Source organism: Malania oleifera, chromosome 1, assembly GCF_029873635.1.
Source record: "Malania oleifera isolate guangnan ecotype guangnan chromosome 1, ASM2987363v1, whole genome shotgun sequence".
In the NCBI taxonomy this organism is placed as follows: Eukaryota; Viridiplantae; Streptophyta; class Magnoliopsida; order Santalales; family Ximeniaceae; genus Malania; species Malania oleifera.
The window spans coordinates 149967327-149985330 of NC_080417.1; the positions used below are offsets into that span (position 1 = coordinate 149967327).

Below are 18004 nucleotides of genomic sequence, written 5' to 3' on the forward strand. Positions count from 1 at the left end.
TGAGAAATGTTGATGAAAATGCAGTATGTTCTGCCATGTTTTGATATGCATATGTTTTCCCATATTTGATAAACAGTACTGAATATGATATGTATGGTATATGTAGAACACGGGATACTCATGTTGTCATACATTAGTATTAGTTTATTTCCCTTACTAAGAGGTGTCTCACCCCTAAATCTTATTAACTTTTCAGGAGCCCCGAATAGGAGAGCGGGAAAAGCCCCGCTAATATAGTACGGTCTATCCGCCCTTTTTGAAGGGTAAGTTTTGTAGGGACAGTTAGATTTTGTGGGAAATGTCCCTAGGTTTTATTTTCGGGATGTATATATGAAAATATAATGATTGTAGTAACTTTGGTATATTGTGGTATATGGTATTGAGATGTACATGTTTGTATATTTTCTACTGCTAGGGCTTATGCTTTATGTTCTGATATATCCCTGGTACCCACGGGGCCATGTGGATTGTGACCTATTGAGCTGGAATATGAGATATGTGATATTGATATTATATATAAAAAAAAATATGTGGAAAAATGAGCAGGTCGTGACATATTTTAAAATTTCACATGGTTATTTTATTTTAACTTTAATATTGACCTTTAAAATTGCATAAAATAATCCAAAAAAATTAATTCCATTATAGCGACAAGTTATTGAAACAATTAAATACTTTAAGTTTGATTTTTATTTTTTCTTGAAACAACTAAAAATTGATGATAGAAATATAAAACAGGAAACATTAACAACTAGACTCTTAGTTTTTAAATGATTTGATCACTCTAAAAATATAATTTTCATTAATCACTCTAAAAATATAATTTTCAACTGATGCCATAATAGCTAGGTCCAAAAATAATCAAACAAAAAAAAAAAATGTAAACATGAAACTCATTAATGATGCAAGTTATAATTATTATAATTTGTTTCTTAAATTAAACATAATAAAACAAGAAATTAATTGTGCAATCATCTTATTCATTCTTACTAGTCCTTGCATCAAGTGCATATAAATATATTTTAGGAATTAAAATTTAAATGTAGTTTATTAATTAGTTTTTTAAAAAAAATATGGAAATTAATAAAATATATTAAAGCTATTATATTTAAACACAAAGGATCATATTTGTTTGGAGAAGAATATAAATTTGTAAAATACAATTTTTATTTATTTATTTTTGTTTCGATATAATTGAATGAAATTAAGGGGATTTTCTGCAAAGATGATCGAAACATATATTAGGTTTGTTTAATCAATACCCAATAATAGAATTTTAAAATTTAATTTATTTTTTTTATTATGTAGCACTTATTTCAAAATATTTTGATTGATTTTTCCAAAGATAATCTAGGTAAAAGATATAAGATCAACACGAAATTGACCTAAAAATGAGGATTGTCTTCACTTTTGACTTTATTTTTTCACAAATAAAAAATATAGGAATCTTGTGATTGTAAAAAATTATGAAAATGAAAGGTGAACTAAAAATTAAAAACTAAAAAATAGAAATTAATGAACGATTTACTTAATTTTAAAATAAAAAAAAATTGTATGATAGAAATAAAATTTTTTTATATTTATTCTATTAATTATTGTATTTCAAAATTCAATTCAAAAAACAATATTATTATGCATGGTAGCTAAAAAGTAATAAAAATATTTTGTAAATGGCTTTGATTATTTTTAAAATTTTTTTTTAATTATGAATTTTTAATTATATTTTTAATTCATATGATTATTTTATTTTAATATTATTTTAAAAATATATATAAGATTAATAATTCCATCCAAAAAAATAGTTTTTGATTCTAAAATGCTTAGAAAAAGTATCAAAATAATTAAAACAAAAAATTTTGATTTTGATTTTTTTATAAATAGTCGAAATTAATAGTAAAAATAGAAGATAAATTGTGAAAATAGTTTTTCATAATTTGTTTCTTCCATCTATAGAATGAAAACATAGAATAAGAAATTGAAGGGATACCAAATAGATTCATAGTTTTTTAATATTAATTTTTAATGTATTTTTTATTTTTTAACTTAAAAGTATAATAATTAAAAAAAATTAAATGGTACTATCACGTGAGAAGCGCAGGTGGTGATTGTGGACCACTCATATTCCGACACGTAAATAAAAAAATGTAACTCCTATGCATACGTGGTGGAGCAGCTGATGTGGTGGTCTTATTTCAGGTTTTCACAACGCCACCCTAAATTTTCTCGCCGTTAATTGTTTTTTCCCCGCAAAAAGGACAATAACAGTTACGTCCCCTTTATTCAAGGGCGTGAGCGCAGCCATGGACGGACGAATCCCAGTACATTTTCACTACTAAACGACGCCGTCGCACCCTCCAAGCAACTAAATGACCCACAACAACGGCGTCGTTTTCGGGGATTGTCCTCCATCACCTTCAACGACCTTGCGTCGGTGGAACGGACCCCTTTCTCCTTTCTTTCCCCAAAAAAATCGAAGCGAAAACAGATTATTTAATTTTATTTTTTAAAAAAAGGTAATCTGGATTCGGTATGTTTTAAATTTCGAATTTCGAAGGAACTGTGACGGAGGACCGCTCGATTCGCTTCTTCGGAATTCGTTCTCCGAATGGAAATTGCTTCGGCTCCTATCAGTTCCTGCTCTAAGGAGCACCAGAAGATCTACCAAGAATGGTTCAATCACGCCGATTCTGGTAACTCCTCTTTCTCTTGTCGATTCTCCCGTTTAGATTTTCATGTAGCTTTGAATTCGTGCACAAAACGATGCATTTGGTGTTTTCATTCAGACGGCGATGGCCGCCTCACCGGAAATGACGCCACCAAGTTCTTCTCCATGTCCAGTCTATCTCGACAGGATCTCAAACAGGTTTTCTCTCTCTCTCTCTCCCAACCACCGCCCCTGCGATGACCTATGTTTGCTGCGTTGATTTTATTTTCCCCTTTTGTTTTATCATCTATGGTTTATCTTGGATTCCTATATTCTATGATTGCGAGAACTTTAGGAACCGCATTTATCGTGCCTTCACTATGGCTGTGAATTTTACACTGCTTTGGTATATTGATTATACAGAAGGGTTTAACGAGCAAATGTTGTAGTTTGTGCCTTGGTGTGGTGAAAATGGTTCTATTGATGAATTTAGCTCTTGGTTGGTCTGTCCTTATGGCATTAATCTGTTCCTCGTGATTGTATTTTTCTTTGGGATTTTATATGACTAAGAAAGTGACGCAATTACATATGGGCATTTTGTTCACACAAACAGTTTCTTAGAAGCTCTGATTACTTTGCAACTCCATCTCCATTTATCTAAAATAATGAACCATTACGCCTACCAAAAATGCCTTAAAGTTTACAATGTGTAGTGGACTTTCATAATGACAAAAGTGAGAATTTAAAAGTAGGAAGTGTTGTATTAAGGCGCAAGATTGAGAGTGTCACCTTGTATAGGGGATTGTTTCAACCAATCCATGCCTACTAATGTGACTAGAAGAAGTCTTAGGAGTTAGGATCAAGGAATGATGTGTCTATTCTGAAGTTTCACAGTTGCCTGTCTACCGTCTCACTTAGTTATCATTTTCTCTTATATCATTGACTTTTATTTTTGAGTCTTATAAGACCCAAATGGCCATGAGACCTGCCACTTTGGATATCTTTTATGATTTGTTCCCAGGAATTTTGGTTGTGCGCAACATTTTGGGCTTTAGTCGTAAATGTATTCCTGCAAGGAGCTCTATTTGGTATGTTATAATTTCAACTTCTTTTCAGGTGCAAGAATAGGGGAGTTTCATGGTTGGAAATAGCTAAATTTTTTTACAGGTCTGATGATGGTCTCAATGTACTGCAGTTTGCAAAATTGTGCAAAACTCCTTGTATCGACAGATCTTCTTTGTGCTTCCATCTGTTTTTCATTGAAAAAATGCTATTGGACACCTATCCTAGAAAAGCACCCATATCAACATACGAATTCATGTATTTTGGCTTTCATATGAAGGCATATGGTTCATTCAACTTTATTTTGCCAAGTCAGTGTTTCTATCCTTTGCAACATTGCTCAGCTCTAGAGGTTTTGGATACTGATTAATTACTTCAAAAAATTTCCTAAATGACATTTTCTATGAGAATTAATTTAAAAAAGCAACATGTATGCCCATGATAATTATCACTTGACTTTTGATAGTTTATTCAACAACTTCACTATTTTCCTCTTAGTCTTTATTTTATAATATGGCCCAGTATGGCTGTCAATGTGTATTGTTCACTTCAGTCTGGCAGTGGCACCCACAGTTTTGTCTTAAGTAACATCTTTGAGGTAGGTGCTAAGTCTTGCATATATGACTAGGAACTTCTCTCTCTTTAATGGGACTCAGTCAGGATCCTGTTCTTCACTCCTACTCTCTTAGAAGCCTACCACAACGTTTTGTCTATGCTAGTAAAAAGTCATTTGGTAGAGTACCCAATTGCTTTGAGTCATTGCTTTCTACATTGTAGGCAGTTGCCATGGGTTCAATAATGCTTCTATGATACTTTGAGGTGCTAGCTCTTGAAAGAGTTGTGATAGATGTGAAATAAGTACATCAGCCCTTTGGATCTTTAAAGAAATTGTGACTGAATAGCGAGAAGGATCTTTTCATGATGATTATGTAAGGTGCATTTTGAAATGCTGCAAGGTTCTTCTCGAAAATTTTCCATTTTGAAATGCATTGTGTATGGTGCATGAGGACAGGCAATATGATGCCAGTTATTTGTTTCTTAACTAGAATTAGCATTTATAATCGATTCAGTCATCTATATTGGAATCAGGTAATACTTAAAAATTATTCCTAATCTTGACAGTTGTCGAGAAGAAACTTTTTTTCTGCTTTCCCAAAAAAATAAAGGCAACAGTCCTTGTAGGTGTGGGAACTGGGAAGGGACATGGAATAGGAAATAGGCTACCTCCCTTATGTAGTCGAGGCCCAGTGGGCTTCCAGCCGAACATAAATTTTTTTTAAAAAAAAAAGGGAAAATGATTATGAAACATGTTTTCCTTCACTGTTTTAATAAAAATTATAAAATACAAAAGAGGACAAGAAACAAGAATTGCTTCACTTAGCAAAAAATTGAAACAAGCACTTTTCTAGGTGCACCTGGAATAATTGTGTGATTGATCTCTCTTTTTATTCTGACGTTTTCTTTCTGTTGACTTCTTGTGTTTCATATTGCTGTGACAACTGTTAACTCTTTTTTCCCCCCCTAAGGTCTGGGCGATTGCAGACTCCAAACGGCAAGGGTTCCTTGGTTTCAAGGAGTTCATAACTGCTATGCAGGTTGTATTTTTCTCTATATTCTTTTCTATGTTCTTGTATTATAACGTTAACTCATTTTTCAGAGCTTGGCCTACTTTACCTTTTGTGTAGCTAGTTTCCCTGGCACAAGCTGGGCATACAATTACAAACGACCTGCTAAGCATCGAAAGTGAGCAGTTGCCTTTTTGTTATTTTTTTTTTATTGCTTGCTTTAGGTGGTTGTGTAAACAACTTTAAGTGTGTGTTTCTTATTGGCAATCATTCTGTGGAGGTAAAATAATCTTGTGTATTTATCTGATATTTTTTACTTCAAGATGACATGTTTGCCTCTGTTTCAGTTGACTTGCAAAATTTACAACCTCCTGTTATGGAGGGTCTGGATGTTTTACTTGCTGTAAGTATGCTGTATTCATTTCCATGAAATATTTTCAGTTAGTGTTCCGTTTTATTCTTTCATAATAATAATTTGTTCTTTGAAAATGTTTAGAAGAAAAAGCGTGTTGCTAAAATAAGTGATCCAGATATCAATGGCAGTCCTAAAAAAGTGCAACCATCACCTTCAGCTCATTGGTTTTCTTCAAAGTCTTCAAAGAAGGTATGTGTTGCTCTAATGCTTGGGTTTATTATATTACAGCTAAATTTCTTCTTACTCCATTATGCACTCCACCACCCAAATTGATGTAATTTTTGTCATAATATACATTATTCTTAGTTGATCCTAGTTTACATGTAGGACTACAAATGAAACAAGCTGTTCATGAACAGCTTGGTACCTCAGCTCGGTAAATGCTCATCTATGCTTGCTTTTTGGACATAAAGCAAACAATTCTGAAGCTTGATTTTAGAACTTGTTTAGTAAATGAGCCAATCTGGATCCTTGTTTAGGCCCGTGAATATCTCATTTACTCCCATTTATGGGTCGTCTATAGGTTCCTTGTAAGCTTGTGCACATGGCACATTCAATTGTCTCTTCCTATCTTCTCCTCTTTCCTAGGTTTACAAATGGATTATATGTCAAAAGGGTAGGCACTTGACTTCAAGGTCTTAAATTTCGATTTTGACTCAACTTTCGAAGCTCCAAAAGAATGGAAATTTCGATTTCGATTTGAAAAAATAACAGAAATTAGTAGTAAAGCTGTAATTTTTTGTGAAACTTTAGAAATGGTTAACAAACATAATAATATAAGTTTTTAATACTGATATATTACAAATTAAATAGATCTATGTTTTGTACAAGTTGGGAAAGTTGTAAAATAGTAGTATGTGTATCAAACATATTTGTAAGATAATGTACATTGTTGGGAGTCACAACCTGGAGTATATAGTCTAGACGGGGGGTGAATAGACTCTTTTCGTGGAATATGTATTTTTCTACAAAATAAAAACTCTTGGCAAGATAGAAGAAATTATATCGCAATATAAATATAAATCATGCACAAGATATAAAATAAAGAGTGTAAGGGAGAGAAAGAACAACACTGGTATTTTTACGTGGTTCGGCACCAAGCCTACGTCCACGCCTTAGCACCAAGCCAAGGATTTCACAATCCACTAATGATACTCCTTCACCGGCGGAGAAGCCTTACAACTCGAGAACAAATTCCTACACTTGGGAACAAACCCCTACCGCGCTCACCAAGAGCCTTCGCTTCGGTTCACAAAGAACCTTACAACAGTGGACCTTACAAGAGATTGGAAATACAATTTAATGCTCCTTAAATGAGCCAATATGAAACATAACCAAATCCTCACTCTATTCTCTCAAGGAATGAATCTTACAAGATAAGTGAGCAAGAGAGGATTGAGCACTTGTGAAGAATAACTAAAATGCAAAAGGCAAAGTGCTTAGGTTTTGGATAAAATGATATTTTTCACAAATATGATCAACAATGCTCAAAACCATATTAATACAAGTCTAAAAGCTTGTATTTATAGCCCAAGAACCTTAGGAGCCGTTAACTAGCCGTTGGGGGGAAGAAAAATACATTATTTGGCAAACTAGCCGTTTTCCGCCCGTTGGGGCTCTTCTGCCCAAAATTCGTCGACGAAATCTAAATTTTGTCGACGAGGTCCCTAAATCAGAAAAAAGTCACCAAAATGAAAGTTGTGGCATTTTGTCTTAGCTTTCCAGGGACACAAAGATCGTCCCATTTGGACTTTTCTAGAAAAAGTTATGCCCAAAATACCGTAAGGTGTTTAGGACTCAAGATTGCACTACGGTAGTGACGATTGCTTTGTTTTTCCTTGTCAAAAAGCATTTTAATGACTTAAAACATTCTTGGATAAAAGTATATGAAATATATTGAGTCTAATGAAGATTAAAACTTGTCCAAGTGAGTTTCCCCATAAATATAAGATATCTTGTTTTATGAAAACATATTTGAAAACTTGTTTCGATATCTTATATGCTTAGTATGTCCTTTATTGAATATACTTGACTTTCTTTGAACCTTTAGGACATTAAACTTGTTTTAACACAATCGGGACTAAGTATAAAAATGTTCTTAAAATTAGGATGTTAAAAACTTGTCCCTTTGAAAACATATTTGAGTTTTAGGATTCATTTGACAAACTTTTGTTTTAACTTAGAAAGGCATGAAAGGTGAGTTTGTGTTTATGTCTTTAGAGCGATCTTATAAACTCATGTGTCCTAGTATGCATGTGCTTTGCTCAACTCTTGCTCAGAAATCATGCAAGAAACACACTCACAAGAGTTACAAAACGTACTACCTCACACAACCCTTATTACAAATAATTCTCCAATTAAGCTTCCTTTGGTTGTGCTTGGGTCATTCCGAATACGTGTCCATTTGATCTTTCCTTCTTAACGTCTACTCGGTCCGATCTTTGCCTTCAATCCAATAATTCATGTACGAGTACCTATAGTAAACATGATATGCAAAGATAGGAAAACACTAGGAACAACATATAGGTTAATATCATCAAAACACATTAAACAATGATGGTGTAGCCACTAAGGCTAACATTCTTCCCCTTTTTGATGATGTCTAACCTATTACGCTTAATCTTTGCATTTATATTTATACTAATCATGACTTGATATGCAAAGATAAGCATACTTAAAATCACTAATAGGTTGTTATCATCAAAACAATGCAATTAAACTCACATAGCATCTAAAGCTAACATACATTAAACATATTCAATTAATACAAATGAAATCCATAAATTATTTAAATATTATTTATTATACAAATAATGATAATTTAGACATGAATGGTTAAATAAAATGTTACTATAAGTCTATTTTTTCATATAATTTCAAAAGCACTTGTAATAATCTTTTGTTTTGATAAAATAAATAAAATAATTTAAGAGAGAAATTTCACTTCACTCCTAAATCTCTCATTTGAATTCCTACGAAATTTCATTGTATAGTTAAAATTTCGACAAGTTTCACTAAAATTTCAAGATTTCGATAAATTTCGGATGATTCGTTGAGATTTCGACAGAAATTATGCAAGACGGAAATCGATTGCCATTTCGATTTTGAGGGTGATGGAAATCGGAAATTTCAATAGAAATTTCGACAATTTCGTGGAAATTAAAGACCATGCTTTAGTTAATAAGATCTCATTTGAGCTTGTTTGAACTTGATTTTAAAGATCATTTAAAGTTTGAAACAAAAATAGGTTGGGTTTGTCTTAGGATTGGTTAGATTACAAACCAATCTTGAACAAGATTGAACTTGGCTCCTTTAGGGAAATCCAAGCTCAAGCTTTAATCTTTTCGTAATGTTTGTTTGTTAGTGGACTTTGTGTTGTTTATGTGATAGTATTTAAGTGAATTTCATGTGGTTCTATTTAATCTATATCTCAGATTCTACAGGTGCTTGCATAGTTCATTGAATTATGGTTATGTTTGTATTGTATATAACTCATGTTTGGTCTGGTTTGGCTAAGATGGTCAGACTAGACAGTTACTTGTCTGGGAAAAATCATTTATGAAAATTTAGAACTTGTTGAACTGATTTTCAGCTGGGCCATCGAAGGGTGCCTCAGCCTTATTTGGACTAAATTGAGATACCCAAGCCAATCCATTCAACTCAAGTAAGAAAAAAATTACTACTCCAGATTGAGTCTGAACTTCTTTAGCTCTTGCAATGTTGCCTGCCCTCAAACAAACCTTTTTTGCGAGATCAAATGCTCAAGTACAGATCTTGTGGTTAATGCATTCCTTCAATTAATGGGTTTCTACTTTCTATCGGAGAAATTGATGTGGATAACTCTCCCATTAGTCTATTGTTCTTTTCTTTCTAAATAAATTTTTTTTCCATTCCTGAAAAAGAAAACATTAATATTTTGTGGCTGCATGTATGTGTGGCCCCTTGAAGCCATGAAGGGCAGGAATTTCAGATGGCATGCAAATGACACATGTAATGGTTTAAAGAGGAAATCAAGTATATCCATAATGTTTGTGTGATGATGTGATCATTTTATTTGACCTGCTCTTTATTTGTTTCTTAGGAGTCAATGTTTTTGCCATAGTTCTAGACCTTTGGTGTGATTTAAAAAAAAAAAAAAAAAAAAGAAGCTACTTCCATGTATATTCCAGATTCCTGCAGGTTCTGTTACATCAATAATTGATGGCTTGAAGAGATTGTACATTCAGAAGTTGAAGCCATTGGAAGTTACATATCGTTTTAATGATTTTGTTTCCCCCTTATTGGTAAGTAACAACATGTATGGCACATATTACTTTACACAAGAGAAAGGTGATGCATGGGGAGCCATTAACTTTCTTTTCTTATTTTTGTTGTATCCAGACAAACAGTGATTTTGATGCCAAGCCCATGGTAATGCTTTTGGGTCAATACTCAACTGGGAAAACAACATTTATCAAACATCTTCTTAAAAGTAGTTATCCAGGTGATCTCTAACACCAAAAAAAATAAAATAAAAACCATAAAGAGTGTGTACATTCTGCAATCAGCTAAAAGATGATTGATCTTTTTTATATATATTATATTTCCTTCTTTTTTTACAGGTGCTCACATTGGACCTGAGCCTACCACTGACAGATTTGTTGTTGTTATGGTATATAAAAACTCTGCTTTTATTAACCATTTACTTGTGTTCTCTCAAATTATATATAAATTGATAATACAAAATATCATATGGTTTTATGTTGTTCATGGATACAATTCAAGTTATAATTGTCAGATTACCACTTTAGCAAAAAGCTTAAGCAGTTAGCTTGTGGGCCAATACTGTATATCAAGCTTTAATATTCCCCCTGCACATGCAGTCCAATTGCACTTAGAGAGATAAACAAACATAAAATTACACCTATTACAGGGAGCGAGATAATTTTTAACAGACTTGCAATACACAGGCAACAAGACTAGATGTCTAGAACCCAATACTTCTTGACGCTGACAACCTAGCGCTGATACGAATATTAAATTACTACTTTACCTAAAAGTTTGAGCTGTTATGTTTTGGGCCAGCGATGTTTATCTAAATTTAACAATAATAAATGTCTTCATGAACATTTGAGGCCTATTTTAGGACTTAGTGCTTTGTTATTATTTCTTCTACAAGTTATTGCTAAACTAGTGAATGATGCACTTTCAAGAATCAACTCAAGTTGTAATATCTTGATGTTATTTGTAAGTCTATTGTTTACAAGCTTGATTGATCCTTCTTTTGTCATTTTTAAGGTAGATTTTTGGATTAACATATGCAGTTGTATTTCTGTTGCTTCCATATTACTCCCTTTCATAATATGCAGTATTGTTTTCCATATTATATCTTGATCTTTACCCACATCATTCATGGCATATGTAGGTAAGTAAAGAAGCTAGTTTAGGAGATTAGGTTAGATTAGCAACTTGCATACACTTACTGGTAGAAGCTTGCAGGTAGTTGGCACAATGATTAGAAAATAAATTAATGAAATTTATCTTCAAGAAACTAAGTGGGTAGGGGGGAAAAAGCTAGAGAAATTGAAAATTTAGGATTTAAACTTTGGTATTAATAAATGTCATTTGTGTTTATACTTCTTAAATAGGCTTAGCAGAAAAACCTTAAAAGACATTTTTGGAAAGATATGGATAATACTATATAAGGGATATCATGGGCTAAGAAAATATTCATAGGAGCATATTTGAATGGTCATATTGTAAAGGACAATAAATGTTATGAGAGGTTACCAGCATCAGTATGGAGATAAATATGGGTGTGGTGATTTAATCTTGCACTTTTCTATGCCATACAATCGTATATGATGAATACGTGTTTTAAGGAGAGAAGAACATTCTTCAAGAGTGGAAAAAATAAAAATAAACCAATTTTTTTCTTAACAAGGAGGGGTAAAAAGGGCTGTAACATAGATCAATGTAAGATAAGACAACAAAAGAGGTTTTAGATGAATCTAGAGGAAGATTCTTGACTAGTAAAGAGAGTTGGTGGTGGGATGAAAATGTCCAAAAGCCGTTAAAACAAAATGAATTGGTTTAGGACATGATAAAAAAAATATACAAATATGGAGAATTTGAAAAATATAAAGTGGCAGGAAAAGATGCAAAAAAAGGTCGTTAGTGTAGCTAAAACAAGAGCATATTATAATATATATACTAGACTAGATACAAAAGAGGGGAAAAACATATTTAAACGTGCTATAGGGGGGGAAAAAGAGCAAGAACTTGAGTCACTTAGGCAATATCAAAAGTACAAAAGATAATGATGATAGTGTTTTTGTTAAAGAAGACATAAAAGAAAGATGACAAATCTACTTTAATAAACTATTTAATGAAAACCAAGTGGAAGGCTGAAACTTATTATTGAGAGAGGAGGAATGTGCTGAAATTTTGATAATCCACAAAAGTGGAGTTAGCGAAGTTACATTTCATCAGAAGGATGAAAAATGGAAAAGCTGTAGGACCCAATTGCCTAGATAATAATAGAATTATTTGGTTAACACAATTGAAAGAAAGAAAATGTGGAAGAAAAACACTTTAATGCCTATATACAAAAATAAAGGAGATATTCAAAATTGTAATAACTATTTCGGAATTAAGCTTATGAGTTATACGATGAAACTAGAAAATCTACATATATTTATTAAGAAAATCAGTGGAAATATTTTACGAAAAGGGAGAGGTTGCACATGGTTCTATTGACCTAGAAAAAGAATTGGGTACCTATGGAAGTTCTATGGTTGATTCTTTGAAAGTAAAAAAAAAAAGGTATTATGTAGTAGGTATATTGATATCATTAGGATATATACAATAGAATAATGACTTACATTAGGACTATATTTGGAGACTCTAGAAAATTTAAAACCATAATAGGTGTATATCAAGGGTTTGCTTGAGTCCTTATGTTTTTGCATTAGTGATTAATGGACTTACTTGGAGTATCCAAAATCAGGTTCATGATGCATGTCATTTGCAGATGATTGTTTGGGTCAATGAAACTAGAGGGGGAGTAAAATTGAAATTTGAATTTTGGAAAGAAGCTTTAGGATCCAGAGGTTTAAGATAAGTAAAAATATGATAGAATATATAAAATGTAATTTTAGTTGTGGTAGGAGGAATACTGGAGGAAAGATTAACCTTGATTATTAAAAAATTAATAGCACTAGTAGATTTTGATGCTTTGCATCTATTATGCAAGGAGAAATTGAAGATGTAATAAGACTTAAATCAAGTTGGATAAAATAGGGAAGTCCTTCAGGAGGTTTACGACTATGAGACCAGCTATGCTATATCGATCAAAATGTTGGACAAGTAAGAAAAAAAAAAAAAACATATCCTAAAAGTAGAAGTTGCCGAAATGAGAATGTGCTTAGTGGAGGAGTGGTATAAATCTAAAAGATAAATTAAGAAATGAAACATTTGTTATACATTTGGCGTAGCACCCGTAGAAGATAAGATGAGAGAGGGAAGATAGTTTGGGTACTTGCAAATTAGGCTAAGTAATGAACTGGAGGAGTGAGCCAGTAAATTTTGGTGGCAGTAGAACAGGGTGGGGACAGACCTAGAATGACTGGGAATGAGACAATGAGTGAGGATTTTTATCCCTTGATTTGTCAAATATCGCCCAAGATCATGTAGTTTGATGAGAAAGGATTCATGCAGTAGAGCCTACCTTTAAGGCTTGATTGTTGTTGTTGTGTTGTATAAATTGTGAAACTTCAGATTTTCAGTACAACTATTAATTTATGATAACTGCCTTTTATGGAAATTCAGAAAATTGTTATGAGAAATTCTTTTCTCTGCACCTTTCGGGTATTTGTCTTATGTAAATTATTTATATTCACTTTCAGACAGGCAGCATTTACTTTGTGATCTCTGCTTCTTTTTCTGTTTGTAGTTTTCCTTTCCATACAATTGTTTAAACAATGAATTCTCAATATAAATGGTTATCCCCAATAGGTGTCTATTTTGTCAGTTCTGTAAATTCTTACAATAATTACTCATGCCTGTATGGCTGTACCTTTTTGGTAGTTTTGATATTTAGCAAAAGCAAAATGTCTTTGTTAGGTTCACTAGTCATATTAGGATCCTGAAGCAGGTTCCACCTTTAAAACTGAGGACGTCTGGTATCTCTGTCAGCACTATGAGTTGCCCATGGTATTGGTGGTGTATGGTGAGGCAAGGTTGGGTAGTGTGCTGGCTCATGGACTAGCTTTTATGTAGGCTAACATTTTTTTTAGCTGTAAAAAATATACCAAATATCGGCTCCATGGCTGGAAATTATGTTTCTTTTGGCATTTATAATGTAAATATAGATTATTTTTGGTTGGTGATGTTGGTCCTTGTTGTATGTTATTAAATTACTACATAGTGCAAGACCCAGTGCACAATGCTACCATGCATGACAGGTCTGGCAAAGGGATGATGTACACAGCCTTACCTCTACATTTAGATAGTCTGTGACTGAAGTTGTGCCCGGCACATTTGAGTGAAACACCCTTATCACTAGGTCATGCTTACTGTCTATATGAAACTATTTATATAGAAATGTTAAAACTGACATAATGCTTTGAATGCTTAGCATTTTGCTTTGTATTTTGCATATAAGCATATTCTTTTAGGCTCTAGAGGTGAGGCACAGGAGATATTTCCCAAGATTTAGTCATCTAACTGAACTTCTCCTTTGGTTAGGAACATGTAGTTTCAACCTCACAATGATCCTGTAAGGGAAGCCTTAAATTTTCAATAAGTTGTGTAGCCTATTGACTGTCACTCGCTTTATTTCTAAACTTAGCGTCATTTATTTCATCTGTTATTTTTTATTTTTTATTTTTCCCTTGTGCAATAGCATCAGTGTTGATTATGTTTTTATACAGTCTGGACCTGATGAAAGAAGTATCCCAGGGAACACTATTGCTGTTCAGGCAGACATGCCATTCAGTGGTCTCACTACTTTTGGAACCGCATTTTTGTCAAAATTTGAATGCTCTCAAATGCCACATCCAGTAAGTGTTTTGGTACCAGTATTAATTTATGGATATTTATGTAGCGCATGAGTCTGACTCTTGTTCTCTATCAACAAAGCTGTTGGAGCATGTTACCTTCGTGGATACCCCTGGAGTATTATCAGGAGAAAAACAACGAACACAACGGGCGTATGATTTCACTGGTGTAACATCCTGGTTTGCTTCAAAATGTGACCTCATTTTGCTGCTGTTTGATCCACATAAGCTTGATGTCAGCGATGAATTCAAGCGTGTGATTTCATCACTGCGTGGTCATGATGACAAGATACGTGTGGTTCTAAATAAGGCAGACCAAGTAGATACCCAGCAAGTAAGAATATATACTTTGCAAAGTTTTTTTCATAATTTTCATTTGCATATCAGTGTGTATAATTTTATTTGATGAGCAATTTAATCTAGCAATGGTTGGCATTTCAATGTAGCTAATGAGGGTTTATGGAGCATTGATGTGGTCGCTTGGAAAGGTCTTAAATACTCCCGAGGTTATGCGTGTTTATATTGGGTAAGTTCTTTGTGTTTTTTCTTCCTTGTGGTGTTTTGTAGTTTAGGCTCATTCTATAACTAACATGGTTATAAGAATGCTGGTACCAGTGTTATCTAGGCATTAAATAAGCTGTATAGCCTCTGTGTGGGTGTTGTATGCGCTTCTTTATTATGTGAAGGCTGTGGTTATTATTTTGTTGTGTTTAAGTCTCTTTCTGTTTGGATGACCGGAGTTTCGATAGTCAGTTTCCAATTCTGAAGCTAAACTCAAAACAAAATAGCACCCCTTGCCCCTGGTCCTTTTTGTGTCTTTTTCCTTTTGTCTATATGATGGATTAGATGTTCCATTTCCCTTTTATTATTATTATTATTATTATTATTATTATTATTATTATTATTATTATTATTGTTTTTGGATCTCAATCCACTATATTTCATATTGATCAAGCAATTTGTATCTCGGCTTTGGCAGCTCATTCAATGACAAACCTGTAAATGAAGCTGCTGTTGGTCCAATCGGGAAAGACCTTTTTGAGAAAGAACAGGAGGACCTGCTTGCTGATTTAAAAGATATACCGAAGAAGGCTTGTGATCGTCGAGTAAGTTAGAGGGCATCACACCGCATGTCATAATTGTTTTTTGGTGTGTCGGTGTGCACGTGTGCGTACATTTCTGATACAGCGCATGCTAAAGGGAACTCTTTCGATATTTATTTGTTTCTCTCGCAGATCAATGAGTTTGTAAAACGCGCAAGAGCTGCCAAAATTCACGCTTACATTATCAGCCATCTTAAAAAGGAGATGCCTGCCATGATGGGCAAAGCCAAGACTCAACAAAGGCTCATCGACAATCTTGCAGATGAATTCACAAAGGTTGCAACTCTCCCTCTCTCTCTCTCTCTCTCTCTCTCTCTCTCTCTCATGCAGTAAATAATCATCTGGTTCATGTGTTTTTTTTTTTTTAAATGAAAATGAAAATACAGGTTCAGAAGGAGTTCCATCTACCAGCGGGAGATTTTCCAAATGTGGAGCACTTCAAGGAAACATTGGGGGGTTACAACATTGACAAGTTCGAGAAATTGAAGCCTAAAATGATACAGACTGTGGATGACATGCTGGGCTACGACATTCCTGAGCTTTTGAAGAATTTTAGAAATCCTTACGACTAAGGAAAATATGGGTTACTGGCACATATATCTACACAATATATAATAATAATAATTATAGGTAGTAGAGTTGAGAGAATAGGGAGGGGAAGCGGCTGCTGTACATGTTATAGGAGCCTTTTGTATAGGTTATATCTCTTTTATTTTAGCTACTTCGAAATTTTATAATTGTTATTTGATTACTATTTTCAGACTTTCCCCTGTAATCCAAAAATTACCATTATCGATTTTTATAGATAGAAGTAGGATGTTTTTGTTAGAGTATAATACAATGCAAAAGGGAGAGACAAGAGACAGAGAGAGATTGCAAGGAGGGAGAGAGGGCTGCGCACGGGCAAACCAGAATTCAATACATCCTTCAGAACTCAAATACAAAGAGATTAAATATACAGTAAGAATAATTCTAAACCTAATATATGAGCTTAGACTAAAATACTCCTAGTTAAATATACATATTATCTAACATCCCCCTTCAAACTCACGATTGCGCACCAAGTAGCATTGAGAATTTGCCTCGTAGAAACTGGAACCGACTAGTGGTGTGGGACTTTGTGAAGAAGTCAGTCAACTGTATGGTAGAGGGAATGAATGGGAGAGAGATGGTACAAAGGTCAAGATGATGACGTGTGAGATGACAATCAATTTCACTATGCTTAGTGTGTTCATGAAAAATAGAGTTATGAGCAATCTGAATAGCACTGGTGTTGTCACAACACATAGGAGTGAGTTTAGCAAGAAAGACACCCATGTCAGAAGGTAACCAATGCAACCAAACTATTTCAGCAATAGTTGAAGTCATGACACGATACTCAGCCTCAATTGAAAAATGAGAAATTACAAATTGTTTCTTGTTTTTCCAGGAAATGAGAGAGCCACCAAGAAAAACACAAAAACCAATTGTGGACTTACCATTTATAGGATCTTCAGCCCAATCAGCATCAAAATAAGCACGAAGTTCCAAAGTAGATTTAGAAAGAAGTAATATACTCTAATACAATGTCCCTTTGATATAACGTAAGATACTGAGAATAGTAGCTCAATGGATCGTAGTGGGAGAGGAGACAAATTGACTCATAATATGAACTGCATATGTAGTATCACGTCGAGTGATGGAGAGATTAACCAGACTGCCAAAAATAGTAAGGTATAAAGTTGGATCCGCCAATGGAACTCCATTAGAAGATGTATAATGAACATTGAGTTCAAGAGGAGTTTCTACAGTTCGAGTATCAATAAGACGAGTCTTGTGAATGATATTACCCGCATATTTAGACTGAGAGAGGAGATAACCTTTAGGAGAATAGACTACTTCAATGCCAAGGAAGTATCTTAGGGGTCCCAAATCTTTCATTTCAAAGTAGTGGTGCAGCTTTGATTTCAATTCTGCAATCACATCTATATCATCGCCAGTTAAAATCATATCATCTACATAAAGAAAGAGAATAATACGCCCAACAGATGTATAACAAGTAAACAAGGCAAAATCATGATTACTTGAGTGGAAGCCAAAAGATTAAAGTACTTCAGAGAACTTCTCAAACCAAGCCCTAAGAGCTTGTTTAAGACCATACAAAGTTTTTCTCAATCTACAGACCTCCAATGGACGAT

At 33.6% G+C, this 18004-nt stretch overlaps 1 protein-coding gene across 2 annotated transcripts; it reads left to right on the forward strand.

Moving 5' to 3' along the window:
* Positions 1–2306: 2306 nt before the first annotated feature.
* LOC131164537 (EH domain-containing protein 1) lies at positions 2307–16660 on the forward strand. Of its 2 annotated transcripts, XM_058121807.1 has the most exons (15): positions 2307–2690; positions 2784–2863; positions 5233–5301; positions 5392–5449; positions 5619–5674; positions 5768–5875; positions 9856–9969; positions 10067–10169; positions 10288–10337; positions 14599–14727; positions 14807–15058; positions 15171–15250; positions 15704–15830; positions 15960–16103; positions 16214–16660. In XM_058121807.1, the coding sequence occupies exons 1-15, from the start codon at positions 2606–2608 to the stop codon at positions 16397–16399; spliced, it is 1641 nt and encodes a 546-aa protein (XP_057977790.1). In that variant the 5' UTR covers positions 2307–2605; the 3' UTR covers positions 16400–16660. The 2 variants fall into 2 exon arrangements, with proteins under 2 accessions (XP_057977790.1, XP_057977798.1); XM_058121815.1 differs by lacking the exon at positions 2307–2690 and having other exon boundaries at positions 2795–2863; positions 5396–5449.
* The last annotated feature ends 1344 nt before the right edge of the window (positions 16661–18004 follow it).